We start from the raw sequence: 27450 nt of genomic DNA, 5'->3' as shown, positions 1-27450 counted from the left end.
CCCTGACAAGCAGAGCCTGCAGCAAGCCAGGCTCTGGCTGGGCAGAGCTGCCCTTTCCTCTGGGGGAGAGCCGCCTTCCTCCCAGAGCCCTCCTCATCCTCTGCGCAGCCAGCGTACCGCAAACCCCTTCTGATGAAACCAGTGGGCTGGCAGGAAAGGGCAGCGGCCCCGTTCTTGCCCGCGAGGGAAGGTTTGAAGCAGACAAACGCAAGTTGGCATCTGTCACATTCAGGCTGCCCTGGGAGGCTGACGGGGAGCCGGCAGCAGGGCTGGGGGCCTGCCTGAGCCACGGGGTTTGTTGCCCACATCAGCGCCGAGACTGCCTTCGTGCTCAAGCCCTGAGTGGTTTGGATCGTGCCAGGCCAGAGCGCTCTCGGCATCTTAAGTATCTTTAGTTTTTTGCCAAGAAATAAAACTCCCACCTTGCTTGGGTATAGCTGCACAGACCCCCTGCGCCGTGCGTCCCTGCTGTAGGGATGGGGAGAGCCTTTCTCTTCATGGTGTCTGTTGGTAGCAGTGACAGTATAACTTATGAACTGGGCTCAAAAAATCGTAAGGTTAAAAAAGAAACTGCCATTACCCCTGGATTTAGCATGGACCCGGTGCACTTAATTTATGTGCTCACGTTTCAGAGCCCTTGGGGGATCACAGGGAGAGTTTTTCCTATGCAGACTGCACGTTCGTGTGTAGTTTTGCCAGCAGGAGTAGCGCTTTGGAGAGATTCAGGCTACGGCATTGGGAGGACAGATGCTGACGACTGCTCCATCTTGCGGGAGCGTGCTGGGAGGCTTTTCAGCAGTCCGGATTTTGTCCCTTGTGCTGCTCCCTAGCTGGCAGGGAGGCGCGATGCACTGGCGGACCCAAACGTGTTGCTTTGCTGCTGGTAGCACTGGACGCGTCTCGCAGCACCTCAAATGCTGCCCGCTCGCCCTGCCCGCTCCGTGATGAACTCGGGCATGGCACTAAGCTGGGCAGGGATCATGAGAGCATCTCTCAGCCCTGGGAGCTGATGGGTCTGCATGAAACGCCTTTTTAAATGTCTCCATAGAGTTGTTCAGCTGTAGGAAAAAATGCCTTTCCAAAGGAGAGGCGAATCGGCATCGGCTGGGCTGCTGCGGGAAAGGCTCAGCGTGGCTGGCTCTGCAGCATCGGGTTCCTGGGGAAGGAGGGGTGTCGGTGTGCCAGAACGCTTGTTGTCAGACCCAGATCAATAGCCTGCAGAACCGTGGGGCTGTGTAATTTTCCAGTGCTTTGATCAGCCCCTTTAATAAGTCTGTGTTTGACACTAGACATCTATCCTGCGCCCTCCCAGGGGACTCCGGCAAACAGATTGCCAGTGGAGCCTGTACGTGCGCGCGTCTTTCTGTGGAGTCATCGCCGTCTCCCATCGCCAGCAGAGCCAGCTCCTCGGGCTCCCCGCTCGCTGCATGCCCGGGCAGGGAGCCTGGCAGAGGAGGGCACGGCTGCTGGTGCTTTCTGGGCACCCGCTGTGGTTCGGTGAGTGCCTGACGCTGCCTTTCAGCAGAGCCCAGTGCAGGGAGTTAGGCAAAGCCTTGCACGGGGGCTTTACTGCCAAGTACCAGCTGCAAAGAGCCAACCGAGTTGCCACCGAGCTGGGAGGGTCTGTGAGGCCAGACTGAACTCCTGGCATTGCCTGTGGTTTATCCCCAGGTTCTCCATTGCCTTTAGTTTTTTCGGGAAAATGTTTGTGTGAACACTGAGATTTTTTGGGAAAAAACTGCCCCATTTCCTCTGCAGCTTCAGAAATGGTCATTGCACGTGTCTCTCGCTCCCGGTCTTTCTCCTTCTTGCTTGCACTGTCCCAGCACAGGGGCCCAGGGCCAAAATCTCCTATTCCCATCTGTCAGACTAGGCTGAAGGGAAAACTTCAGTGAGTTGTTCGGTTCCTTTATCATCTGCAAGAAACCCGGGAGGAGACCGCCAGCCTGTTTGTCTGCATGGCAAAGCAATTCTCCTACCTGGGGAAGAGGCAGCGCGCTTGCGTGTTTGTCGTCACATGTCTGATGAGGACATTTTCCCGAAGGTCAGGTGGGGATGTTCTCTGCCTTAAAATATACTGTCCGAGAAGTTTTACATCCTTCCATCTAGCCCATTGATTAACGATGGTGGCTGGACTGATGAGCACGCCAGAGAGAAAGGAGAGGGACTCACGTGCTGAGCTTGCAGAGGGACCCCAAGTCTCGTGCGCTGTTGGCAGGGCCCTCCCCAAGGAGGCTGCAAATGCCTGCGCTCTGTCCCAGGCTTGGCTGGGGCTGCTGGCCCCATGGGCAAACTGGTCCCCTGAAATGGCTCCAGACCCCTCCAGCCAGGGGAGCGCAGCCAGATGCGTCACTGTTAGGTGCACAGCCATGTTTGGCTTCAAGCTGTTAAACCACAGATTGTTTGGTCCCACAGGCTTCACCTGAGTGACTCTGTGAGACCAGGCTCTTGGCAGCTCCCGATCCCTGCGATTGCTGCCACCCCGTGAGCCGGTCACTCCTCTGCTGGGGAAATCACCGCTCTGGTAACAGCGATCGTGCCGGCGCAAACCTGGAAGCAGGATGCAACCTCTGCGCGTGCTGAGGCTTCCCAGCGTTAGCATCGATTTGTTTGCATTCAGGCTATCGTGTAGCGGAGCCAGGTCCTGGTGTTTTGGGAACAAAGGGCTGCGAGCACAGCGGTCCGAGTCCTTTCTCCCGCTCTGTTTTATGAATGAACAAAGCACGCTGAGAAATCCTAATCCGGGCTGCTAGCTTGGCACGTCAGCGCGGGCTGCTCGCTGGTGGCGGCACAGCTGCACGCTCCCGTTTCATCACCAGTCTGGTAGGGTCTCCTTGGGCTGTTGGCTGGGCAGGTAAGTGAGCCCAAGACCAGTTAGCCTGCCTGACTAGTCCCTCTTGGGTGACTTCAGAAGGACCCTGGACCTACAAGAAATCCTAATCCGGGCTGCTAGCTTGGCACGTCAGCGCGGGCTGCTCGCTGGTGGCGGCACAGCTGCACGCTCCCGTTTCATCACCAGTCTGGTAGGGTCTCCTTGGGCTGTTGGCTGGGCAGGTAAGTGAGCCCAAGACAAGTTAGCCTGCCTGACTAGTCCCTCTCGGGTGACTTCAGAAGGACCCTGGACCTACGTTGACAGCACAAGTTAACTCTCCGTTGAAGTACGTACAGCTTCACACACCCACAGTTTGGGGTTACTTCTATCCAGCTAGCCCGTGTGTTGGATGTCACCAACCTCCATTCTTCTGTTTTGCAAATCGTATCTCTGTCTAGTCAGCCGAACTGACGACTCTGCAGGCAGGAAAGCCGAGGCACCGCCTGCTGCTTTGGGTCGAAAGACATCTGCGTTCCCTGAGCTCCTCTCTGCTTAGGCGGGAGTAGAACGTGGCACTGATTTCCTCTTGGGAAATGTTTCTGCTGTGGAGTAAGGTCACGGATGCGGCAGGAGGCTGCCTGTTGTGACGTGAGCTCTGAGTTCTCCTGCCGCTTCGGTGACGACTTTGCTTTGTTGCAGCTGCTGTGGAAGCCTGTGTCTTGTACGGCTTGAAGCGGAGGGCGGCAGGATTCCTGCGCAGCAACAAGATAGCAGCCCTGTTCATGAAGGTGGGCAAGAGCTTTCCTCTGGCAGAGGAACTTTGCAAGAAGGTGCAAGACCTGGAGCAGCTCATTGAGAACGCGTAAGGCACCAGCATTGCCGTTATCCCACAGGTCACTTGCGTTTCGGTCTGGGTGCGTGGTTTGGGTATGGCTGTGGATCACGACGTCCAACTTGAGCCTCTGCGGGAGGAATTGCTCTTTCGGTGGAGCAGAGTCCTGCCTTGGGTTTTTGGTATCTTGACTGAGCTGGTTGCTTTTCTAGGAGGCTGTGAGTTGTGGTTTAAGCTAGGATGGACAAGTTCTTATTCCTTTTGCCCCTTGTCTCATGCCAAGCATGTTTGCTCCTGAACTGTCACAGTTTATGGACCAGTGCACTAAGCCAACTGGAACCAGGTTTGGTCTGCCTGAGTGTGCAGGGCTTGAACCTGCAGTAATTCAACTTCTCTTTGAGAGTGGCTTACTCATCCTTGGACAGGAACCAGGGAGATGGATGGTGCAGCTACCTGGGGGCAGGAATCTTTATGCTGCCCTAAGATAAGCTGCTTTGCTTGTGAACTGCTGTCCTCGGGCACAGTGGAAAAGGTGTGTGGGTTGGAGGACTACCAAGGCAGAGGCTTGTCCTAGGCTGCCTTTACGGTGGGAAACCAATTTACTGAGGTCAGCTTTCAAATGCAGATGTGGGCCTTCGGGATTAGGGGTGGAATAGATGAAGGGAGCAGCCTCCAGAGCCCGGTCCCCATCACCCCCCCAGCCACCACAGTCAGCACCACCAAAACTCCGGCCTTGTGCCCCCAAGGTGCTGTGAGTGCCCTGGGCTCCTGCAGTGCGCAGTGATGGGCCAGTGATGTTGTTGTCTTTTGCCTTGCACCTCTAAAGACGAAATCAAGTCCAGGGCATCCCGGAGAATGTGCGCAAGATGCCGAAACTGCCCAACCTGTCTCCTCAAGCCATCAAGCACCTCTGGATCCGCACAGCCCTCTTCGAAAAGGTCTTGGATAAAATTGTGCATTACTTGGTAGAAAATAGCAGGTGAGTGCTGGCGCAGGCCAACCATTTACCCCTCCCAACTCACTACCAGCATCTGCCCCCTCTGATGGTTCTGGAGGTGTTGCTGGCTGAGCTGTGTCCAAGTGGCCCAGAGAAGTGCCTGGATGGGACAGGCAAGTTGTGTCACTCTGTGCCCAGCACGGGGACTCTGAATGATACCCTGCTACTGGTGGCCACTGTACATTCCCTAAAATAAAGACAGGCCACGCTGGGTTGTCAGGGACTGCATCGTCCTTACCATCTGGAAGCTGCCTGCTGAGGTGTCCTGTCCTGGGGAGGTGTCCTCTCCAGTCCTGGGGATGCTTTTTTTAGGAGATGGTGATGCTTGCAGTGTGCTGCAGGAGGGCATCTATGCCCCAGGAATTTCACAGCTAGCAGAAACAGCCTGTTAGGGTTTCTTGCCCTCTCACCATCAAGGAGTGATACAGAAAGAGAAGGAAGGGCACTACAGTGATTTAAAACCACTGCCTCTGTCATTTTTGTAGTTACAGGGGGTTGAAATGCTATATTATCGCTCTCTACAACTGCCTGACAGGAGGCTGTAGTGAGGTGGGGGTCGGCCTCTTCTCTCTGGTAACGGGCGATGGGACGAGGGCAAATGGTCTGAAGTTGTGCCAGGGCAGGTTTAGGTTGGACATTGGGAAAAATTCCTTCCCCTTGGGGCTGTCAGGCACTGGAAGGGGCTGCCCAGGGAAGGGGTCGAGTCCCCACCCCTGAGGGGATTTAAAAGCCGGGCAGACGCGGTGCTTAGGGCCAGGGTTTGGGGGTGGGATGGCAGGGGTAGGGGAACGGTTGGGCTTGATGATCTTAAAGGGCTTTTCCAACCTGAACGATTCTATGATTCTATGATAACATTCTGCTCTCTATTTCTTCCAGTAAGTACTATGAGAAGGAAGCTCTCCTGATGGATCCTGTGGATGGGCCAATTCTTGCATCCTTATTGGGTAACACCTTCCTCTTACCCTACTTTGACAGTTTGCTTTCCAAACCTGTGCTCCCCAGTTCTGTGATCTGGGCTGTGAAATGCAGTTGTCTTCTAGTAAAAACTTCAGCAAACTTAATCGCCCTGGACAGGTAGCCCTGTGGAGTGCTTGTAAAAACCACGCGATGCCCAGCTGCTGAGCACTGAATAGAGATGGAGAGTTGCAAGGCTGAGGTGTCCTTTTCTTGCACAGGCTTCAGTAATTCTGATGGGCATAAACCAGGGCCTGGGAAGCGCTGGGGCCGGGGAAGCAGCACGGTGCTGCAACGTAGGGCTGGGCATAAACATGAGCATTCAGGCTATTGCTCGCTGCCGGGGCCGGCTGACCCCTCTGAATTCTCCACTGCTGTTATACAGTGCAGCAGCGACGTGTGCTAAGCCTGGTGCTTGTTGCTGGCTGTCCCACCGCCCCTTCTCTGAGATGCTGAGCTCTGGGGATCTGAGAAGTGACTGCAGCCAGCGGGACACCACCGATGGCTTCCTTAACGTTTGCGATTTTCTTCTCTGTGCAGTGGGGCCCTGTGCGCTGGAGTACACGAAGATGAAGACCGCTGACCACTTCTGGACAGACCCCTCAGCTGATGAGCTGGTCCAGAGGCACCGGATCCACAGCTCGCACTGTCGCCAGGACTCGCCCACCAAGCGCCCAGCGCTCTGCGTGAGTGGGGGGCCGGCCAGGCTGGGAGGGACAGCCCCTGGCAGCGCTCCCCCGGGGGCACACAGGCAGCACTCGCCAGGGTTTGGGGCTCCGTCTGTTTGAAAAGGGCTGTGAAGCCCTCTGATGAGGAAAAGGTAGAAAAGCACCGTTACTTGAAGTCTTCAAGCCACAAGTGCTGGGAACGTGGGCCATGGAGACTGCAAGTGTGCTGGATCAAGGCGGCGCTGTGTCACGGGGTCTCCGGCCTTTGGGAACAGCATCTGTGAAGGAAAAGCAAAGGCAGCTGAAGTCTGCTTTGTTTATTGCAAGCAAAACACACTCCTGGGGCTTCTCTGAGTACAGAGTCGAGCTTGGCCAGAGCCAGGAATCCTCTTAGAGGGCACAGAGGGAAAGATTTCTAGAAGTGACTTTCTTAAGTGAGGAGGGAATGAGCTTTCAGGATAAGCTTTCTGAAAGCAAGAGGTGTCTGTGCTGACCTCATGTTTATAGGTGGATCTCTTCCAGATTCAGAAAAGGCATTCGAGTGGCAGCATGGATGACCGGCCATCGCTGTCTGCCAGGGACTACGTGGAGTCGCTGCACCAGAATTCCCGAGCCACGCTCCTCTACGGCAAGAACAACGTCCTGGTGCAGCCGGTACGTACCTGCTGGGGCATCTGGGCTTTGTGGTACTGCTTGGCTTCCCGGTAGGTAGTTCTGCCCCAAGTTGCTCTTTGATGGAGAAAAGCACAGGCTCGTTTCTAATCTGGGAAGACAGTGACTGGACTGCGTTGTTTGAGGTCCTGGTGATATGGATCCTCCCAGTGGAATGGAAGAACTCTGCTTCTGTCTGAGTAGAAGCAGGCTCCTCTCCCTGCCTGCTCTTGACCAGAGGCCACAGAACCCTGCTCCCATCCCTTTCTGCTTACTGCAGTTCCGATAAATGAAGGGCAAACTGCTTAGGTGGAGCTGTTAAGTTTGCCTCAGCTGGGCAGCTGCTCTCGGCCCTTTTCCAAGCTGCTGAGGTGTCCTCTTGTCTCTGCTGGGAGGTTTTGCAGGGCCACTGTGGGTTTCTCGCTGGTGGCGAGTGGACAGGCTCAGGGGCAGCGGGCAGGGCTGTGTTACGGTTCCAGGGCTGTGCTCCAGGGCATGGCTCAGCCTCGGGTGGCCTGAGGTGGTGCTTCGTGCTTCTGGCATCTTCCAGCCTGCTCTCACCAGCTCTTGCTGCGTTTCTCTTCTCCAGCGAGACGACATGGAGGCAATCCCGGGATATCTGTCCCTTCACCAGACCGCCGACATCATGGCGCTGAAGTGGACTCCCAACCAGCTGATGAACGGCTCTGTAGGGGACCTGGACTATGAGAAGAGGTGACTGGCTCCGCATGCGCCCTAGCACAGGGCAGAGGGGCGGCAAATGTTCCCCAGGTTCAGAGTTTGGATCTGGTATCCGAGGCCATCAGTGAGTTTTCCCCACTAACTGCAGAGCAGAACCTCTGAGGCTGTAACGGGGAAAGGGACGGGGAAGGAGGCCTGAGGTGGTGGGAGAGGGGGGCTGCGGGAGGTAGAGTGAGATGCTGTGCTATTGCCCGTCTCCGGGAAGCTTTCAGCAAAGGAACCGGGGGGTGCTTGTTCTGAAAGACGCAAAGTGGCTTCATTTGTTGCCCCCAGGGTTTTTCTCGGGAGAATGCCCTCTCTACACATACACGATGCTTTCAGGTTTATCGTGGTTATTTTAAGCTGGGGAGCTGAGGAGCTCACAGACAGGGGAAGAGCATCCGCAGAGAGGGGGAACACGAGCGGCTCCCAGATAATCACGCCTCGGTAACAGCGTGCGTGCCGCTCCGTGCGGCTGTGCCGGCGCAGTCTGCAGCTGCTCCCACGTGCGGGTGCTCAGAGCCCCTTGGATTTATCGGCGTCCCTGGAGCTTGTTCCTCCAGCAGGGCTGAGGTTTGCTTGGGTCGCTTGGCAGGGTGTATCGCCATGCCCTTTTCCCTGGGATTGCCTTATGGGCTGCTGGCATTTCTGTTGATAGCTGCAATCCTTGTAACAAATGACGGAATCATGCCAGGTCCCGATTTACCTGAGAAACCAAACAAAGCAATCAAAATCCCTTTCCACCAGCAAACGCTCCAGGAAAGCTGGAGTGGTTGGGACACTGATTCTTTGACTTAGGGTAAAGATCTTCTTCAGCAGGGCTTGTTCTCAGTTTTGTTTATTCTCATTTGTAGTTTTTTGGGGTTTGTTTACCTGTTTTTTTTTTTCATCTCCCCTTTCTTCTTGGCCCCTGGGCCATTCCGTTATACCTGGTACCCTCCCACTAAAACACTGTTTTCATCTCTACACTACTTTTCTGAGTTCTTGACTTGGGCATCAGCCTAAGCTCTAAAACTTCCCAGTGTCAAGATGTGACCAAGGAAGAGAAGAGTCAGATGGCAAAGTAAGTACGAATCTACCAGGAGTGACTCTTATGCACCCCTCCCATCCTTCACTGCCTCCATGAGCCATTTTATAATGCCTTTATTTTGTTTTTGTGAAGTGGCAGGTAACACTGCTCAGAATCTGGAAATTAGCTTTGTTGCAAAGAAGTAGGGTGTTAGTAAACACTGACACGCTCGTGTGTGCTCCTGCTAGGCTCTCCACAGAAACGACAGCCTGCGTGAGGCCACGTGTCTCCTGGCGAGATCCCCTTCCCCAGCTTCCTCCTGGTGTCTCTCTGGCCCTCTGCCCTGCCCGGTCACCGCAGCTCTGCCAGCATTTTCCAGATTTGCTCAGTCCCCTGGAGGCGCCTGTGCTGAGGGAGCACAGCCCTTGAACAGGAGCAGCTGGGACCAAATCTATTTCAGCTTTGAAAAAATCCACAGATGACAAGGGTTTATTTCCCCCTCCCTTGGGGACAGGAGCTCAGCAGAGCAGCAGCCCAGGCTCGGACCGCGCTGCACGTTCCCTTGGGGCTCTGGGGCTGCTCTTACCAGGTTCGTGGGGTTCTCCCAGCACCGCAGCAAGGCGAGGAGTCCTTTCCAGGGTGCCCAGGGGAGAGTGCTCAGCTCTGTAGGGCTCCATGTCCCTCCCTGCAATTGCCAGGATCCATGGGCACGTTGTCCATGTCTGGGAATGATGTGAGGATAGAGAAACAGCCTGGGGCAGGTGGGACTGGGCTTGCCCTGATGGAACTGTAGTGGTGGGGACAGTTTCTGGTTCCAGAGGGGTGTAGTCACTGACGCAGGCTGGCTTCGTGGCAGTCACACTGCTGCTGGGACCTCATCCTTTCTGCAGCTTCCCCTGGCGCCAGGATAGCTGGAGGCAGGATCTGGAGCTGACGTGAAGAGAAGCAGGAGCCTCTTGCATCCCTGAAGCTCACGACCTCCCCTCTTTCTCTGTTCCAGCGTGTACTGGGACTACGCCATGACTATTCGCCTGGAGGAGATTGTCTATCTGCACTGTCACCAGCAAGGTAAGGCGGGGGGGGCTGCTGGAGGGTGTTATCACCCTGGCTTCATTAGATCTTTGGGGAGTGCCCCTATGGGGATGCTTTGATTCAGCTCCAGGGCAGATGGCCAGAGCTCTGGCTGGTCACTGCTATATAAGTGCTTCTAGGAAAACCTTTAAACCAGCTCCTGGTTGTGGTGCTTGGCTGGGGAGCGCTCCCTGCAGAGCAATGCTCTGTGGTTTTCAGGAATGCAATCTCCCAGGCAAGCCTTCTCCAGGGCCCAGACTTCTAATGGACTTAGCGAAGAATCCAAACACAGAAGAAATGCTTTGTTTTGCGCATCAAAAAGACAATTCCTTGAGCTTTCTTGCCTGTTCTCTGCATTTCTGAGTGGTAACCATTTCCCTCATTCATGCGTGTGTCTTCTCTCTGCTGTCACTGTTGCTAATAGTAGACAGCGGTGGAACGGTTGTCTTGGTGAGCCAGGATGGGATTCAGAGGCCCCCGCTGCGGTTCCCCAGAGGAGGGCACTTACTGCAGTTCCTGTCCTGCCTGGAGAACGGCCTCCTGCCCCATGGGCAGCTGGATCCACCCCTCTGGTCACAGCGGGGAAAGGTAGGCACCCCAAAACGGGGCTTGCTCCTGAGCCCACGGCGCTGTGGGTTCTTGCTGGTGTTCCTTTGTGGAGCAGAGCTGATGGGGAGGGCCCTCTGCCCGACCTTAGGGGCTGCTGCATTTTAAACAATCCTCCCCCCAAAACTAAGAAGGAAGGTGGGCTTTAGGTATGGCAGTTTGGTTTAGCTCATGGCCTTGACCAGCTAAACAGACCCTTCTGGGCAGATCAGAAGGGAGGTGGTGTGGGGGTGCTGGCCAAGAGGCATTGGTGGTTTGGTTCTCATGGACCTGGCCGTGCTGCATGGATTACGTTATGTGCACAAACAGGGTTCATCATGTAACTGAAAGCTTAATCCAAAGGCTGCTCCAGCACAGGGAACACACAAACATCATCCGGGCTGACAGAGCACATGCTCTTGTTGGGCAGGAGTTTGGCAAATGGGCCAGCGACCATGCCAGCCTGCGCGGTCGAGCGTGGGGTGGCTTGTGAAGGACAGGTTTTGTTCACCCAGGGGAAGGTGTTTCCCAAGCTGAGGAAGCGAAGTCCCCAGGGCTCCTCCGAGTCTGCGTCCGACAAGGAAGATGATGAAGCCACAGATTATGTTTTCAGGATAATCTACCCAGGGACACAGTCTGAATTCGGTGAGTGCGTTGGCAGGGAGTGTTCCAGGTGGGTTGTCGTGGGGCGTATGAGCAGCCAGGGACGCAGCGCTGACGGGCACATGGCAATTCATGCCAGGAGATGGTTCCAGGGAAAGGGGCTTTGCCCGTAACAGTACTGCCTTGTATTCAGCATCATGCACGGGCTGGGGTTTATGGCTTCATTTTAACCTTTCACTTGCTACCGAGTCCTTTGTTTCTGCGGCTGCACAGCAGGCCATGACTGCCTTAATGGCTGGAAAAAGAATTCTTGCGCATAATTTCAGTAGTAAGGTTCACTTTGGTCGTGTTCCTTGGGGGTCACTTCTCACCATCACAAGCCTTCAGGGCTGATTCTTCTCTTGCTGTCACCAGGCCAACTTGGCAAGTGCTGCACTGAATCCAGCTGTGTCCCTTCAGCATTGCTTCTGCAGCGCAAAGGAGAGGTTGCAGCCCCCTTCGCTGGGTACTGCCAGGCTTCACCCATGTGTCTTCACTCCCTGGCTCACAGGGCAGGAGAGAGGATGCTGCTGGCTTCACCAAACCAGAATTCTCTCTTAATGTCTGGTTGTCAATGGTCTGAATAATGCGCTTGGCTCAAATGACTGTACACTTGTCCTCCCTCTTCTGTGGGACACTAAGAACAATTTTTTGACCTCTGGGAACATCATAGATGACTTCATAAGGGGGAAGACCAAGAAGGCAATAGAAGACTTGTGGAGTGCTTTTAAAACGCTATGAAATTTGATCAAAAACTTGTTCCTGTATTTTTGAGGCTAGAAGGGGGCAGTCACATCTCCTGTGCCTCCTCCATAGCGTCAGTTAAGATCGTACGTAGTTCTCCCTGCCTTTAGCTGACTAACACAGTTCAGTGAGTCAGATAAAAATCCGATTGAGGCTAAAATAGCAGATAGAGATGCTCCTTTCTGTAGCTTCCTTTTGATCTACCCCTTAAAATTCCATGCTGGGGGCCAAATTTTCTGTGAAATGAATTGCTGCCATCTCCTCATTTGGCATCATCAAAGCCTGTGCAGTTCCCGTGGACCTTCCCAGAGAGGGGTGGAACTGCGTCAGTTCTTTCTTCTCTACAGATTCTTCCTTTCTCCCCTTTCATTTGTGCCCTTGTCCTCTCTCTGTGTCTCCAGTTACCATTAATGGTAATTTTCATCCATTCCTTGCGTCTGTGATCTCCATCACTGCTGTGAGAGGGAAGATGGCAAGGACTCCAGCTGCAAGCAAGACGGTGGTGATCCCTAAATGGTTTCTGAGTCTCCCCACCACGTCCCGACCTCCCCTTGCCACTCTGGGGGCCTCTCGGTGTCAGTGTAACGCGGCTGTCGTTTGTGTCTGGTACTGCTGCTTGCTGGTGTTGTCACTTGGTAATTCCTGCGGAGGAATCATCTCTGTCGCTGTTGTTATTACCCCGGCGCTCTGACCGTCACTGACCCATCAGCACCTGCTCAGAAAGAAGGAAGTAGGAATATTGCAGCATTTTTCTTGCTAGTATCAGTTATTCAATATCACAAGCAGGGAGAGTCGGTGAGACCAAGGGCGAGTGAGGAGGCCCTCACCCAGCTGGAAGCTGGCATTTGTACCACGATTTAATTGCCAAGGAGGAGCAAGTAGGATTATTCTTCATTAATCTTTTCCCGCATCCCACAGTTCACCTTCTAATCATGATGGCCCTTTCCTAGGGAGGCCCAGGATGGAAGGGCTGGGTCTGTTCCAGGCCAGGCCAGCAGCCAAGCTGCTCGGCGTGGGGCAGCCTGGCTCTCGGGGCCGCACGCTCCCCGTGCGCTGGCTCTGCGCCTGCTGGGTTTGCAGGGCGATGCCTGGGCAGGATCCGAGGCCGCTGCAATTGCGCTTCTGAGTTGAAGCAGGGATTTAGCAAGTGACAACATGAAAAGCTACTTGCTCCTGCTGGCCCTCTCAACCTCTTCATCGAAGTCTTTATCAGCTGTCTTGTGATTTGGATGCTCCTGTCTTTCCCTGAATCTGGGATGGGATCCTGGTGTTGGAGAGATGGGGGCTTTTCTCTTCCGGTGATCCACTCTTCCTGGGGCAACGGTTGATTTCAGTCGTGCTTTTTCTCATCCGTCGTGACAGTCTGCAGCCCCTCGTCTCAAGTCTCTCTGGGCTGGGAGTTTGTTTTCTGCTGTGGTTGGCACTCAGCAGTTTAACATTAGCTTGCTGAAGGCACTGTCGTTAATGAGCGGATGGTTCTCTCTCGCTGGCTCCCATCAGTGCTCTTTGTTTCCTTTCCTTTCTCCTGAGCTCACCGGTGCTGGTGCTGTGATTACCTGGTGTGGGTCCTACCTGGTTGCTGGCGTCTCCTTGGGAAGAGCATGGGATGCTGCATTTGCTGATCAAAACTCTCCTCCCTGCTGGCCTCCTGTGGCTCGCCCGGCAGCGCCAGGCAGCGCCTGATGCTCCTCTCTGCCCTCTTACAGTGCCCCAGGACCTGATGGACGCGCCGGGAGCGGGCCTGCTGAAAGGTAACGCTTGCTTTGGGAAACGCAGGTAAAATAAAACAAGGGTTACGGGTGAAAGCCCGGCCGGGTGGCTGAACTAAAGCAGTTACGGTGCAAGTGGTGCCTCCAGCTTCACGCTCGGCTGTTCAGGGACCATTTGCAGGGGCTGGTGGGACGTGTCCAGGCTGAAGTGAGACTCGTCCCCTCACCTGGGACATCTCAGCTGCTCTGTGGCCATGTCCTGGCAGCAAGAATTGCTGCTCCCAAGCTGAGCAGAGGTCCCGTGGCGCACCTCTGAAGGCAAAGCTGGAACAGTCAGATGAAAGCAGGGGCTGAGGGAATGCATGGGAGCGTTTCCTCTCCTCGCAGCCGATATGTTTTTGTTGGCAGAGCTCCGCTGAAGCTCCTGTGTGACAATATGAAGTACCAGATCCTCTCCCGGGCCTTCTACGGCTGTGAGTACCTGTCACATCCGTGATGCCTTGAGATGTGTGATGGGCAAGGGGTAAGGTCCTGGGCTCCGGGGCTAGGAGTGGTGCTGAGGCAGCAGGGCAGTGACCAAGGCTACTGGGACCAGTCTGTTGCATGCAGGGCTCTATGTACACATGCTCAGGATTGGGAGCAAACATCTGAGCTCTGATCCTCGGACTTCAGCCCAGCAAGCAGCAGTGCTGGTGGTACCAGACCATGAAATGCTGACCTGTCCCAGCGGACTCCCTGCTTTGCTGCTGAGGCTGGATGTGGGTGCAGAGGGCCTCCTTCAGGGACCAGATTCATCAGAGCTTGCTCCTGCACTTCATCCTCATGGCTCCCCGAGTTCCCTGGCTGAATGTTTGCTTCTGCCTGATGCAGGGCTGGCCTATTGCAGGCACCTCTCCACGGTGCGAACCCACCTATCCGCGCTGGTTAACCACAACATCGTGTCTCCTGATGTGCCCTGCAACGCCAGCTCGGGACTGACTGTGGACATATGGCAGAGATACATGCAGGACAGCACGGTAGGGCCAGCACTCTTGGGACGTGTCGGTGTGATGGGCTTGGGATGTCCAGGGCAGTGTCACTTAAGCGGTCATAGTGTGGTAAGGAAATTGGGGAGAAGAGAAGTCACACAGCCTGCCTCAGGCTGGACAGAACCCACAGCTCCTAATCCTCGACACGTGGAAGCTGGGGAATGAAGGCTGCTCTCCCTTCCGCACGCTTCTGCTCGGAGCCTGCCTGCAGCAGTGTCTGTCACCCTGCGTTCTGTGGTCTTGAGAGGGGTCCCAGCACGCTGTTACGGCAGGAAAGCTGTGACCAGTGCCGCAGTCCTGACGTGCTGCTGCGGCTCAAAGGCACAGCAGTGACCTTGAGTGACTTTGGGATGCTTTCTGGCTGTGGGGAGCCAGTGTTTCCCAAAATGTCCCTCCCTAGGGGCCTCTGGCTGTGCTTAAGCCCAAGTGGAGATCTGAGAGAGCATCTGCAATGAGTGGGCAGCGAGTCTGCGGGTGGGCAGCGTCTGGGCAGCAGTCTGGGTGCTGAAAGGTGGCATGGCTGGGCTGGGGTTGCCCTTCCATCTGCCAGCTGATGGGCTGTGGTCCTGGCTGCCTCTGTGCGCTGACTCGGAGCTCTTCCCGCAGAGTTACGAGGACCAGGAGCTGCTGCGGCTGATCTACTATGGTGGGATCCAGCACGAGATCAGGAAGGCTGTCTGGCCCTTCCTTTTGGGCCATTATCAGTTTGGGATGACAGAGGCAGAAAGGAAAGAGGTTAGTATGGGCGTGCTGCCAGCTCAGCAGCCTGGTGTACTGCATTGGTGTGCCCTGGATATTTCACAGCTTGAAGCATCCGTATGCCAGAGTTCACCTTGTGAACCCACTGGGTGTTGGGTCCCCTTTGTATGGTGGGTGAAGGACTCAGCTAAACAAGAATTGATAGGACCAGGCTCGATGCTCCCCTGCGCAGCTGCTGGCTGCTGATGTTCAGTGCCCTGCGCACCTCTGGAAAGCAGGAAGGAGATGGGTTTTTTCATCCTGATTTTTGTGAGATTTTGTGGGTCAGGCTCTGGCTGTCGCTGTGGGGGAGATGGGTGACTTTGTGTCCCCCCCTTATGAAAGCACGCACTTAACTTGGCTGTGCAGGGCTGTTTGGGGGGTAGAGGTGGTGCTGGTTTCGGGGCTGTTCCAGGGGCATCCGCTCAAAGCCTGTCTTTCTCTAACGCTGCAGGCTGACGACCAGATCCGTACCTGCTACGAGCACACCATGGCGGAGTGGCTGGGCTGCGAGGCCATTGTGCGGCAGCGGGAGAAGGAGTCGCACGCGGCGGCTCTGGCCAAGTGCTCCTCTGGGGCCAGCCTGGATTCCCACATTCAGAGGATGATGCACAGGGACTCGACCATCAGCAACGAGGTGAGGGTGCGGGGGCTCGGGAGGGTTGTGCCCACCCAGGCTCCACGTTGGTCTGCGCTACAGGGAGGGACGGAGACACGGTTCTTGCTCGCCCTCCTTCCCTGGCCTCTGCCTACCTCTGCTCCCTGTAATCCATGCAAGTTAGAGCTGGAGCTTTCTTACCTGTTTTCTTTCATCTGCTCTTCCAGAGTGTTTAGCAGCAGGAGTGGGCACCTCCTGCCGTGCGACCCCAGTTTCCATACTGGGTGGTACTGCACTGACCGAGGGGTTTTGGTCTGCAGCCTGACTGGTGTATTGGAGGTCTCGCAAATTTGCTTTGGTTCTTGCAGCTGCAGTATCCACAGCAGCACTGAACAGCTCGGCGTCCGTGACCCCAGTGGGGGTGCTGGGCACAGAGGGCCTGAAAGCCAGGGGCAGCAGGGAGAGGGCAGGGGGTCCTGGCCAAGGGCAGGGAGGCAGCCAGGAGCCCAGACCTCATTTGTGGAGCCATGTGTCCGAATCCAGACACTCTCACCAGTCCTGTGAAATGTTCCTTGGTGGGTATTTCTGGAGAACAAGAGAGATCCGTTACCTGGTTTGCATTCCCGGTGCACATCAGGATTAGCTCCATGGGAGTCAGTGTTGAAATAGGAGGAGGGAGGAAGACCATGCTTCTGGCACCGAAGGGCTGTGAAATAGGTCAGTGGGCTTCTTGACTCCCTCCTTCCATCAGCTGCTCTGCACAGAGGAAGCCTGGGCTGCTGCCTGCGGGCAGGAGGAGCGGAGCGGCCGTGAAGGAGCCTGCAGGGCTCGGGGCAGCCTCGGCACGCTGTGTCGTCACGGGACAGAGCTGGGCCCCCGCACCCAGCTCCATGGCACTGGCTCACAGCAGTGCGGTGCGGAGTTAGATCCACAGCCCAAACCAACGGGTGTGGGAGGGAAAAGCCTGCTGAAGGAAAGGCAGTCCTGGGAACAGAGTCCAGGGAGTGTTTCCGTGTGGGTTTTGTCCTTGGAGGGGAGCAGCCCAGCACGGCAGAGCAAGCTGCTGCACCAGAGCAGAGCGGAGGCCAAGCTGAAAAGGGCCCGGTAGGTGCAGCACTGGAGACTTCATCTGGTTTCCTCTGGGGAGGTTGTGTGGATGCTTTTGGAAAGAGATGAGCTCAGCCCCCACCGTGCGGGCTGCTGGGTGTGTACAGGGAGGGAGAGATGCAGGGAAGGCAAATCCAACCCGGGGTCTGTGTGCCAAGAGCTGGGTGACACCGCTCTCGCAGGGCATGTGCAGAGGTGGGCTGTGCAGTCGGCGCTGCTGAAGCCCCTTGAATCGTTCCCATCTCCCCAGCATCTCTGCTGTGGTTTTTTTTTTTTTTGTATCCACGTCCGCCTGTTCTGGGAACGTGCGCTGGAGGGGAGCTGGCAGGGTGAATACATGCAGAGGTTCACCCTTTTCCCATCTTAACTTGAAATTTCCTGTTATAAAATGCTCCCATAGTAATGGAGGAAAACTGTCGCCCTTCCTCTCTCCATCAGAGCCCTGCCCAGCAAACACCCACAATACTCGGGTGGGGACACCTCCTGCTGCCGCTCTGAGAGTGCCGTGTTTCCTTACAACCCTATTGTTTGTGCGTGATGTCATTGCGACGCGCTGTACATCCCGGCTCGCCTGCGGCCCGAGGAGCCTGGCACGGGGGCAGATAAGAGGGGAGGACCTGCACTGAACTGGAAGCTGGATGCTCAGAGGGAATCCACGAGGCCGGGCACTGAGCCGGTCGCCGCAAAGCCCGGTGCTTCCTTCTGTGCTTCAGCTGGAAGCCAGAAAAGGGTGCTGTCGGCTTTTAGAGGGGCTGCCTGGACTGAGTCTGGCTTGAAACATCAATATTTGTCCTTTAAGAATAGGAAAAACCACTAATATGCTTGGAGAGATTGTTTTATAGCCTGTGACTTCATCGTTTATGTAAACTAAGATGGGGTGAGCTGCGTTGCTGCCAAATTAGGACAGTGATTTGTAGAAATTTGCACTCCAGGGAGGCAGTGTGACCTCTCTGAAGGGCAGAAGAAAGCAGTTCCTTTCAGACCCAAACATACAGTGCTTGAACAACGGGATAGGCCTGGGACTTTTTGTTTTTTGCCATCTTCTCCAGCAGTAAATGCCAGTGGCAGGCTGGGGCCGGGTGCTGTGCTGCATGACAGATCTGCACAGCAGAGTCCGTGTGATGTGAACGTCTTGCGTGGGTGAAATGTGAGAATTTATTGGATGCGTTTTCTGCTTGTTCTTTACACGCAGATGTGGCCACCTCTGACAGCGTGGCTTGAGCCTCCCCCTGCTCCAGACACCGTGCTCTTTGCCTTTTCACTGGCCTTTTCCCTCTCTCTTGCAGTCTTCGCAGAGCTGCAGCTCTGGCCGACAGAATCACGCCCGGCTGCAGAGCGACTCCAGCTCCAGCACGCAGGTGAGCGGCAGCGCTTTGTCCCCCCCTTGCTCCTTCAGCCACCCGACAGCGTGCGTCTCTCGGCGCCGGCTTGAGCTGGTCGCTAATCGATAACCATACTGATTTCTGGCAAACGGAAGCGGTAGCTGGAGGAGGCAGATGACTCCCAAACCTGCCTCTGGAGCAGGTCAGAACCACGTGCCGCTTGCCAGTGTTTAATATTCACCAGCTTGCTCTGCCCAGGCTCACAGGACCAACCCCTGTGTGGCCTTCACACTCGAGAGCCCTTGGCTGCTCCGCGTGTTGGTGACCATGTGTTTAACCCGTTTAAATGACATTCTGCCCAATATATTACGCTGAGTAAAGCGTAGTCCTTTGGAGCAGGGGCTGTGGGCGCCGAGTTGTGCGAATGACCAAGCACTGACCTGCCAAATCCAGGCAGGGGAACCTAAAGGCTGAGGACTGTGCCCAGAAATTCCTCCAAGAGTTTGGTTAGAATGGGACAGAGAGCTGGATGCTCAGGCTGGGGTTGTCTCTCACTACAGCGAAGATGTGGAGCCACAGCCAGGCACAGCGCTAGCGAGTTAAAATGCCCTCAAGTCCTCCGAGCTTTCTCCCACTGGTTGCTTGTACTTGCCCTGCACGTACAGAGCAGATCGTCCTCCCTCCCTGCTGTTGGGAACATGGGCATTATGTCCCCAAGAGCTGCGTTTGTGTTCCCAAGAGTTTGCCGAATGCAGGAGGGTTTGCTCGCTCTCACGTGGCTCTGCTCGTGCGTTTGCAGGTGTTTGAGTCTGTTGATGAAGTGGAACAGACTGAAGCAGATGCTCAGCTGGAAGATGGCAAACACAGCAAGATCCCCAATGGGACAGTTCCCAATGGCACGTGTTCCCCTGATTCCGGACACCCCTCTTCCCAGAACTTCTCCATCGCATCGGGATTCTCGGAGCGCAGCTTCAGCAATGAGGACAGTGCCCTGGAAACCAACAAATCCTCGGCCAGCTCTCAGGGAAAGGCCGCTGGGTCCGATGTGCCAGGCCCACAGGACCCGGATGGTGCCCGGCAGGAGGAGAAGCTGCAGGGCCAAGACAGCCTGGAAGCTGAATTTCCCACTGGTGGAAGCGTGGACTTTGTTCCTGTGGGTGCGAGCTCGGCAGGCGTCCTGCGTGATCGTGACGCCGTGGCCCTCACCGTGGTGGAGAGCTGGGCAGACAGAGAAGCTGAAAAGCAGAGCTTGGTGGAGAGTGAAGATAACCTCTCTGAGGAGCCGGAGATGGAGAGCTTGTACCCGCAGCTGGATTCTCTGGCTGTAGCTGACCTGGCCAACAGCGAAGCGGCTGCTGTCTCCTCGATGGGCGTCACCTACTCTGTAAGTACGGGCCTGTCCACCGAGTGGGTGTCTTCCTGGGTGTCCCACTATTTACCTGCACTTCCCACTTGAGGTGGTGGAGGCCCCATCCCTGGAAACATTCAAGGCCAGGTTGGACGGGGCTCTGAGCAGCCTGATCTAGTTAGCGGTGTCCCTGCTCCTGCGGGGGGGTTGGACTAGATGACCTCTAGGGGTCCCTTCCAACCCCAAACATTCTATGATTCCCTGTGCTAATCCTGCAGTTGTGTGTACAGGGGCTCTCCAGCTTCCCCCCAAACCCTGCCCTGTCGCTCCGTTGCCCTTGCAACTTTCTTCTTGTTTTTTTTTTTTTTTACTTGAAAACAAATCAACTTTGCATTTGTTTTGGGCAGCCAGAGCTACTGGACATGTACACCGTCAACCTGCACCGCATTGAGAAGGACGTGCAGCGGTGTGACCGCAACTACTGGTACTTCACCCCTGCCAACCTGGAGAAGCTCCGCAACATCATGTGCAGGTGGGAGCTGCGGGGGCCTGGGTGGGGGCCTGCCAGCCCTCCCCACAGCGGGAGCAGGCTCCTGGCACTGGTGGCCAAGTTTCCCCGAGTTCACCTTGAGCCTGGTGCCTCAAACTTTGTCCTGCTTACTGCGTTTTGCCTCCTTGACTTCCTCCCCCGAATCCCTTCATCATCCCAGCACTGGGGCCGCAGCTCCGAGGAGTTCCCAGCCCGAGGAGTCCAGCCTTGTGCTGCTCTGCCCCGTGCCGGGGGCTGTTGGCCAAAGTGGGGGCTCCCTGGGGCTGCCCGTGCGTGCTGCCTCGTGCTGGCAACCCAATCCAGCCCACCTCCTCCCTGGAATACGCCTGGAAAATGTTTTAATGAGGAGCAGCCTGCAGGGCTGTAGCGCTAATGAGAAAGTGCCTGAAGCGACCGAGTGGTTACGGCTACCCAGGAGATGGCAATACCTGGGCGCGTTTCCGATTCCCTTTGCTTAGTTCCTGTCACTAAGAGGTTGCTGTGTGACATTCATCGACTCAAACCAGCTCCAGCTCAGGGGCAGCGAAGGCTGAAATATTATTCCTCAGCTTGCAAATATGAGGAGAAGCTGCGATTGCCGTGAGAGCTGTCGCTTTAGCTGACAGAGTTGGAGATCTCTGCTGAGATCCGACCTACAATAATACAGCAGATTTTGGAAAACTAATGGGCAGGATGGAAAAGCTTTGTTTCCTTGTGCCAGCAGTGGATCCGAACGCGTTTTGACTTGCTACCAAATATGGGAAGGTATCTCTGCAACCCTGCAAAAGGGCTGGGTGCTCGCTGGGTCCAGGGAGGCGAAGCAGGGCAATATCGTGCGGAGAGAGCCAAGAGGCTGAATCGAAGGGAAAGGATGGGAACGGAGGGATAAATTAACAAAATCTATCAGTCTCTGCCCTTTGATCCACCACACCACCTTGCTGTGCTTTTTAATTCTGCTTTTCCCTGTGCTGATTTCCATGCAACAGCCATGGCACAACCCTGGATCAACACCCTGCCATGGCCATGGAATGGCCATGGCAGGGTGTTGATCCAGGGTTGTGCCATGGATGTCTTACCTGAAAGTCACCCTGGGAACTTCATCATTTCCAAGCTGGCTGTAGAAGAACAGGCATAACAGAGTAACCAGCTCCGATTTACCTTGCCTACTGCCGTGCATTGATGGCAGCGCGTAGGCAACGCCAACGTTCCAGGGCCAGGCTGTGTGGCACTCGTGCCTGGCACGGGAAAAGCTCACGGGGTCACCTTTTCCTGCTCTCTCACACAGCTACATCTGGCAACACATTGAGATCGGCTACGTGCAGGGGATGTGTGACCTGCTAGCCCCTCTCCTGGTCATCCTGGATGATGGTGAGTGGGTGGCTCTGCTCCCGCTGTCCCCCAGACCTTGGTGGGAGCGCGGGGGGGGAGGGATCTGCAGGGCTGGTGGTGGCCCTTAGCAGCAGGAGGGTCCCGTGCTTGGAGGTGTGGAGCAGGATTCCATTTGCCCTTGATGCTCTCTGACTCCCAGGAGCCCAACCTAGGGACACACTTTTTGTGGTGTGCGTTTCCAAGGCTGGTCCTTGCTGCGCATTCCTGGCTCTGTGCGGAGCGGGGAGGGATATTCAACACCTACAAATATCTCAAGGGTGGGGGTCACGAGGATGGAGCCAGACTCTTTGCAGTGGTGCCCAGCGCCAGGACAAGGGGCAATGGGCACAACCTGAAGCAGAAGAGGTTTCAGTTAAATATGAGGAAAAACTTCTCGACTTTGAGGGTGCCCAAGCCCTGGCCCAGGCTGCCCAGGGGGGCTGTGGAGTCTCCTTCTCTGGAGATCTTCAACCCCCGCCTGGCTGCTGTCCTGTGCCCCCTGCTCTGGGTGAGCCTGCTTGGGCAGGGGGGTGGGATGGGTGAGCTCTGAGGGCCCTTCCAACCCTTGTGATTCTGTGATTCCCACCATGAGGGGATGGTGGGGCGCGGCGATGCGGGTGCCGACGCGGCAGAGCAGTGACTTCTCTCTTCCCCGTGCAGAGGCTCTGGCTTTCAGCTGTTTCACCGAGCTTATGAAGAGGATGAACCAGAACTTCCCCCACGGGGGAGCCATGGACACCCACTTTGCCAACATGAGATCCCTGATCCAGGTGGGGGTCCTGGCACAGTGTTGGCAGCCTCGCAAGCTATGGGGGGGAGAAAGCTGTTCTTGGGACAGCGGGCTCGGCGGGGCTGAGAGCAGCTTCCAGTGGCGGGAAGCAGGAGGGAGAGGAGGGGGCTGTTAAGAGAGCCTGGGAGTGACACGTGCCAGGACAGCAAAGGAGGGAGAAGCTGGGTGGAAGGTGCGGTGGGAGAGCCGTGGGGACGGGGGAAAGCAGGCAGAGGGACGGCTGGTGCCTCTGGTGTGCGCTGATGAGTTTCCTTTTGCTTTTCCTGGCAGATTCTGGACTCTGAGCTCTTCGAGCTGATGCACCAGAACGGTGATTACACTCATTTCTACTTCTGCTACCGGTGGTTTCTCCTGGACTTCAAGAGAGGTGTGTGCTGGGAGGGGGGCAGCTGAGAGCCCTGAATGGGGAGGGAGGGCGAGGTCTGCCGAGCTTCCACACTTCTCAATACACTCTGTGACTTCACTTGTCTGAAGTTAACTTTTTACCGTGTGTTCCTGTTTTCCTTTCCCCTGGTAGATTTGTGGCTGACTTTTCTGTCTCGATACAGAACCCGTTGGTCCGGAGCTGCTGGTGAGCCTCCATGGGGTTTGTCGCCCAACGCCTGTGCCGCTGGCTGCAGGCCAGAATATTTGTCTCTAGAGATGACTGACTTCCAACCCAAACAGGTTCTTGTGGGAAGAAACCACCCAGCCTTGTCTTCCCAGTGCTGCTGTGAACTCTGGGAGTTGGGATGACTGTAAACCCGTGGCTGGTGGAGTAACTGCTGGGCTTTTTCCTCTGTTGACAGAGCTGGTGTATGACGACGTGTTCGCCGTCTGGGAAACCATCTGGGCAGCCGCGCATGTTTCCTCTGCACACTATGTGCTCTTCATCGCCCTGGCTTTGGTGGAAATGTACCGGGACATAATCTTGGAGAACAACATGGATTTTACAGACATCATCAAGTTTTTCAACGGTACAGCTTGTGTTCTGTGGGGCTGAATTTGTGGCAGCGGCTCAGCCGTAGGCAGCACATGGCTCTAGGCAGTCATATCTGGGCTATACTGGTAAATGTTTAGAATGAACAGAGCAGTGCGTGGTTGTGCAATGCTGATGCTTGGAACACGATGGTAAAGAGACCCCTCGCCCCTGCACAGCCGGGGTCTGGTGGTGCCTGGGGGAAGCCACCCTGCCATCCTTGGCAACAGCCCACCTTGCCGTGCTTGAAGGGATCCGTGCGTGTCAGTTGTGCTTCCTGCTGGCTGTGATCGTCCCGAGATGAGCTGGTTAATGATGGCTCTGCCAGGGATGGTGCTTGGGGACCGGGGCAGGAGCTTGCAGCTTCAGCTCCGCCTGGAGCTCGGCTGAGAAGCAGAGAGCTGTGAGGCTGGGGGGCTCCGAGATGCCGGGCTGCTCGGGTCTAGCGTCTCTGTGGGTTCCTTCTGTCTGTGTTCCAGAAATGGCTGAGCGGCACAACACCAAGCAGATCCTGAAGCTGGCTCGGGACCTTGTCTATAAAGTCCAGACTCTGATCGAGAACAAATGAAGGACATGGGGAAGACGAGGCATCCAAAGAGCCGGGACTCCCCTTCAATGCTTCCTCCCCTTCTCCTTTTTCTCGAAGTGCCACACCCGTGGAAATAAGGTAGTTGGACACGTGCTGCTGTCTAAACTGGAAGTACCCTTAGCTCTCCAAGTGCTGTGTTCAGTGTTGGGTCCAGGGCCCCCAGCTCAGATCTTCGCAGCCTTCTTCAGTGACTTAACCAAAGATCTGTACGATTGCAGTTTATTGCTAAGGACTCGCTTTGGAAGCGGGACCCCGGCAGTCACTGCCTCGCCTCGCTGCAGCAGAGGGGCAGCGCCTGTGGTTGCCACCACAACTGCCAAGGCAGCCGCCAGCATCCCGGGTCAGAGCCCGGGGTCTGGGAGAGCAGAGCTGCCAGCCCTCCTCGGGGCCGACTCGGGCTTGACAGCCTTCGTCGCAAGGAAATAAAGCTGCTTGCCTGGACAGCCATCGCCCTGCGGCGCGGGGAAGGCAGCCAGCCCTGCGAGCCTGGGCAAGACAGGGATGCTGCCAGTGCTCCGTTTCTTAGTAACGATACGAGGTTCTGCCAGTAACAGAGAGGGACTTGGATCACAGAAATTCCTCCTCTTTTGATCTTGTCCCTTGATGCATAGCATCCGCTTTAGTATTTTTTTAGGGCTCTCTTCTCTCCCTGGGATTTTTATGTTGTTTGTTACTACAGGATCTGAGCACACAAGAGTTTCAGCTCTGGATGGATTTTTAGAAGACCTCCAAATTCAGCATTGGGTTTTTCTTTCGAAATCCAGCCTCTGTCCTGCTCTTTGAACACTGGAAAATGTGGTCCTAACCTCCTCTGGGAACTCGAGACCTGAGGTGGCCATACCTGCCTTACTCTAGCCACTTGCGTTCGGAGTCTGGTCTCCCCCTTGTTCCTCTGCAGCCCCCGGTAGGGGAGAGCTCCTCGGAGGGCAAGTCAGAGCTCCCCGCTTCGGAGGCTGTCCTGACTTTCCCTCCGAAGGTGCCTGCCTCTTCCTCTCTTAATTAAAAGACCGGCTGCTCAAAGCCAGACAGTGCAAACCACCCCCTTGGTGCCTGCAGGTTTTCTGTGTGCTTCTGGGGGTGGCTGCAAAGCCCCCTAAGTCCACTGAAAGTCTCCAGTTCGGTCTTGGTGGGCTTGCTTCGTGTGCCTGCGAAGAGGAGAAGAGCCCAAGGCCCCTGCGCGGTCTGTGCTTTTGGAAGTTGTGCCGCTGTGGCCCCTTTTCCTGCAGGGGCTCTCCAGCGTCGCAGCCCCTGGGGCGCGGTGGGTGAAGTGCCCCCGCAGCACTGCCCGCGTGAGAGCCCGGCTGCCGCGCCGCCGAGGCTGCGCTACGGAGGGTTTGGATTCTTTTTTTCAACTCAGGTAAAACCAAGAAAGGCAAAGGAGAGGGGTAGGCTGTTGGTAGGTCCTGTTCAGCCAGGGAGGGCTCGGTCACGGCCGCCGAAGGCTGCCGCGAGCGTGTGCTTTCAGCAGCAGGGAAGATGCTGGGTTGTGGCTCTCTCTAAGGGTTCTTTCTCTCAAGTTTTGCTGCAAAAATTCGTGTTGCCCCTCCGTGCCGTGTGTGCTGTGTGCGTGCTCTCCTCCTCCCCTCTGCGAGGTAAGGCCCTGCTCTTCTCTTGCTGTCGGAGTGCTGCTCAGCAGAAGGGAAAAGGGGCCCTTCCCTTCGTGTCGGACATCTGTCTGTGCCGCCTGCGTTCTGTATTTACTCGAGGCATGTGTCAGATGTTGCTTGCAGAAAAAAAGACAGATGGAAATCTGCAGAAGAGAAAACTGCTGCTTCTGAACAGTTGTGCAGAGGGCGGTGAAGCCGTTTGCAGTTTCTGAGCAGATCGGCTCCTCTTTCCGCAGCGCTGGGACGCAGAGGCTGCAGCTGCAACGCCAGGGCACGGGAGCGCGTAGTGAACCCTTTGGGGAAGGGGGTGAGAGCAACGGGGGGAGCCGTTCTCATAACCCCCACAAGCAAATGTCTACCAACGAGCGAGGCAATTCTTCAAAGCAATTTTCTGCATTAAATCTCCAATGAGTAGCACAGGAAACAAAGGAACTTGGGCTTCAAATCTGCCAGTTCACGTGCAAATCTGTCATCTTTGCACAAAGCAGAGCGGGAAGCTCGTGCCCTCCCTACCAGGCTGCTCCTGTTCCCTCTGGGTCCGAGGACAGGTAACAGTCTCCCCTCCGGAGGGGAAGGGGAGGGGAAGTGCTCTGGCCTCCCCTTTCTGGGGGACAGGAGCCAACAGGTCAACTTAAACGCAGTCTTATCGAGCAACATCGCTGACACTTTCTCTTTCAAGCTTCTGTTTTTCTTTTCTTGGTTTTTTTTTTTTTTTTTAACCAGCCAAGAAATTCTGCACAATATTTGCTGTCTGTATTAACTGAGAGTGTCTCTGGGCCGCTCAATAGCAGTGTTTTTTTGAATAACTTCTGAATTTATTTCTGGGGGGGGGGGAAAAAGTATTTATTTATTGATTGTACATTACTGTGTGTCCTTGTACACTGAAGTGTGTGCGTGCGCATTGTTATGCAAATGGAGATCGATCTTTTCAATGTTCTTTACAATATCTTGTAAATGTTTACCAGAAAATTGTGTCTATATATAATATATATATACAGTATAGAGAGAAAAATATGGGAGTTAAGTGGGTTATTTTTTGAGGGGGGGAGAAGAAATCTTTCGCTTCTAAGAACTGTGTGGTTTCTATAGCACCTATTCCATGATGTGCCAATCCGTCCCTGTCCCCGTACTGTGAGAGAGGTTCCGGTACGGCAACGGGAAGCTCCGAGCAGGAGAACCATCGCGACCTCAGCTGGGCTCGATTTTAGTGCTGACTTTAAAACTGGAAAAGAAGAGGAAAAAAAAAAAAAAAAAAGAGGAAAATAAAAACTAAAGCAAGCTTTGTGGTGCTGAGTAGAGTCCGCAGGAGCAGACCTCGTGCCTGCCCTGGGCTTAGTGTGGGTAAGAACCGTTGCAGGGTTGAGGCTTGGTGTGGATTTGGATAGTCCAAAGAACATGGTGTGCCATTTAAGCCGGGACTGAAGTCATCCTCCTTTGCAGCTGATGGTACCGGTTTGTTAGGGAGTACTACGTGACCCGTACCGAGCACTTGCGGAGCTGATCCGCTCTCCTAACTAGCGCCCGTCCAGACCGGCCCTGCCGAGGGCAGCGTGCCCCACGCGCAGCTCCGCTCCAACTCGTACGGAAGTCGGCGAAACCCACCTGCTCCCGCGGGAGCTCCAGGAGCAACTTGGAGGCCCGGCTTTGCGTTCCCGTGCAGGTCTGAGATGGAAGATGTGAGCGGTTTCCAGGCCCTGCGCTGGTGGACGGTGCTGTCCCCCGGCTGCCCGCCCTGCCAGACGCTCGCCGCGCTGCCGGCTCCACGCCTGGTCCCAGCTCGGTTTCGAGCATCTTGGCAGAGGTCGCAGCGGGCAGCAGCCGTGCTCCCTGCTGAGCCCACCGGGACAGCCGCTCTCCGACCGGCAGCTTTTGGGGTGACCCATAGCGGAGCAACACCAGGAGTCGGGGGCTCAAGATCGATTCGATGCTACTAGAATTTAAGGAAAGGTTTTTCTCCAGCTCCTCCCCAGCCGCCTCCTGCCTCAGCCTCTCCTCTGCTGGATTGCCCTGAGACAGAAGCATCGTTCTGGGTTCCCGACAGTGTGAATCCCCCTGGCCCGGCGAGACGGCCCGG

General features: G+C 55.6%; 1 protein-coding gene across 1 annotated transcript in view; it reads left to right on the top strand.

The window, feature by feature from the left end:
• SGSM1 (small G protein signaling modulator 1) overlaps nucleotides 1-23748 on the top strand; it is a 47947-nt gene extending 24199 nt beyond the window's left edge. The window contains exons 4-26 of the mRNA XM_035896658.1: nucleotides 3512-3674; nucleotides 4471-4623; nucleotides 5518-5585; nucleotides 6136-6281; nucleotides 6786-6917; nucleotides 7504-7628; nucleotides 9644-9711; nucleotides 10139-10302; nucleotides 10815-10944; nucleotides 12087-12266; nucleotides 13392-13461; nucleotides 13803-13867; nucleotides 14265-14410; nucleotides 15029-15157; nucleotides 15615-15797; nucleotides 18152-18223; nucleotides 18987-19571; nucleotides 19943-20067; nucleotides 21350-21432; nucleotides 22093-22202; nucleotides 22493-22589; nucleotides 23011-23178; nucleotides 23660-23748. Of these exons, the coding sequence (XP_035752551.1) occupies nucleotides 3512-3674; nucleotides 4471-4623; nucleotides 5518-5585; nucleotides 6136-6281; nucleotides 6786-6917; nucleotides 7504-7628; nucleotides 9644-9711; nucleotides 10139-10302; nucleotides 10815-10944; nucleotides 12087-12266; nucleotides 13392-13461; nucleotides 13803-13867; nucleotides 14265-14410; nucleotides 15029-15157; nucleotides 15615-15797; nucleotides 18152-18223; nucleotides 18987-19571; nucleotides 19943-20067; nucleotides 21350-21432; nucleotides 22093-22202; nucleotides 22493-22589; nucleotides 23011-23178; nucleotides 23660-23748 (3251 nt within the window). The remainder of the gene's footprint in view (nucleotides 1-3511; nucleotides 3675-4470; nucleotides 4624-5517; nucleotides 5586-6135; nucleotides 6282-6785; nucleotides 6918-7503; nucleotides 7629-9643; nucleotides 9712-10138; nucleotides 10303-10814; nucleotides 10945-12086; nucleotides 12267-13391; nucleotides 13462-13802; nucleotides 13868-14264; nucleotides 14411-15028; nucleotides 15158-15614; nucleotides 15798-18151; nucleotides 18224-18986; nucleotides 19572-19942; nucleotides 20068-21349; nucleotides 21433-22092; nucleotides 22203-22492; nucleotides 22590-23010; nucleotides 23179-23659) is intronic.
• Nucleotides 23749-27450: the final 3702 nt, after the last annotated feature.

This window comes from Egretta garzetta, unplaced genomic scaffold, assembly GCF_000687185.1.
Source record: "Egretta garzetta isolate BGI_Z169 unplaced genomic scaffold, ASM68718v1 scaffold390, whole genome shotgun sequence".
NCBI lineage: Eukaryota > Metazoa > Chordata > Aves > Pelecaniformes > Ardeidae > Egretta > Egretta garzetta.
The sequence above is the reverse complement of the archived record's forward strand: the minus strand, read 5'-3'. Positions and strand labels throughout refer to the sequence as shown.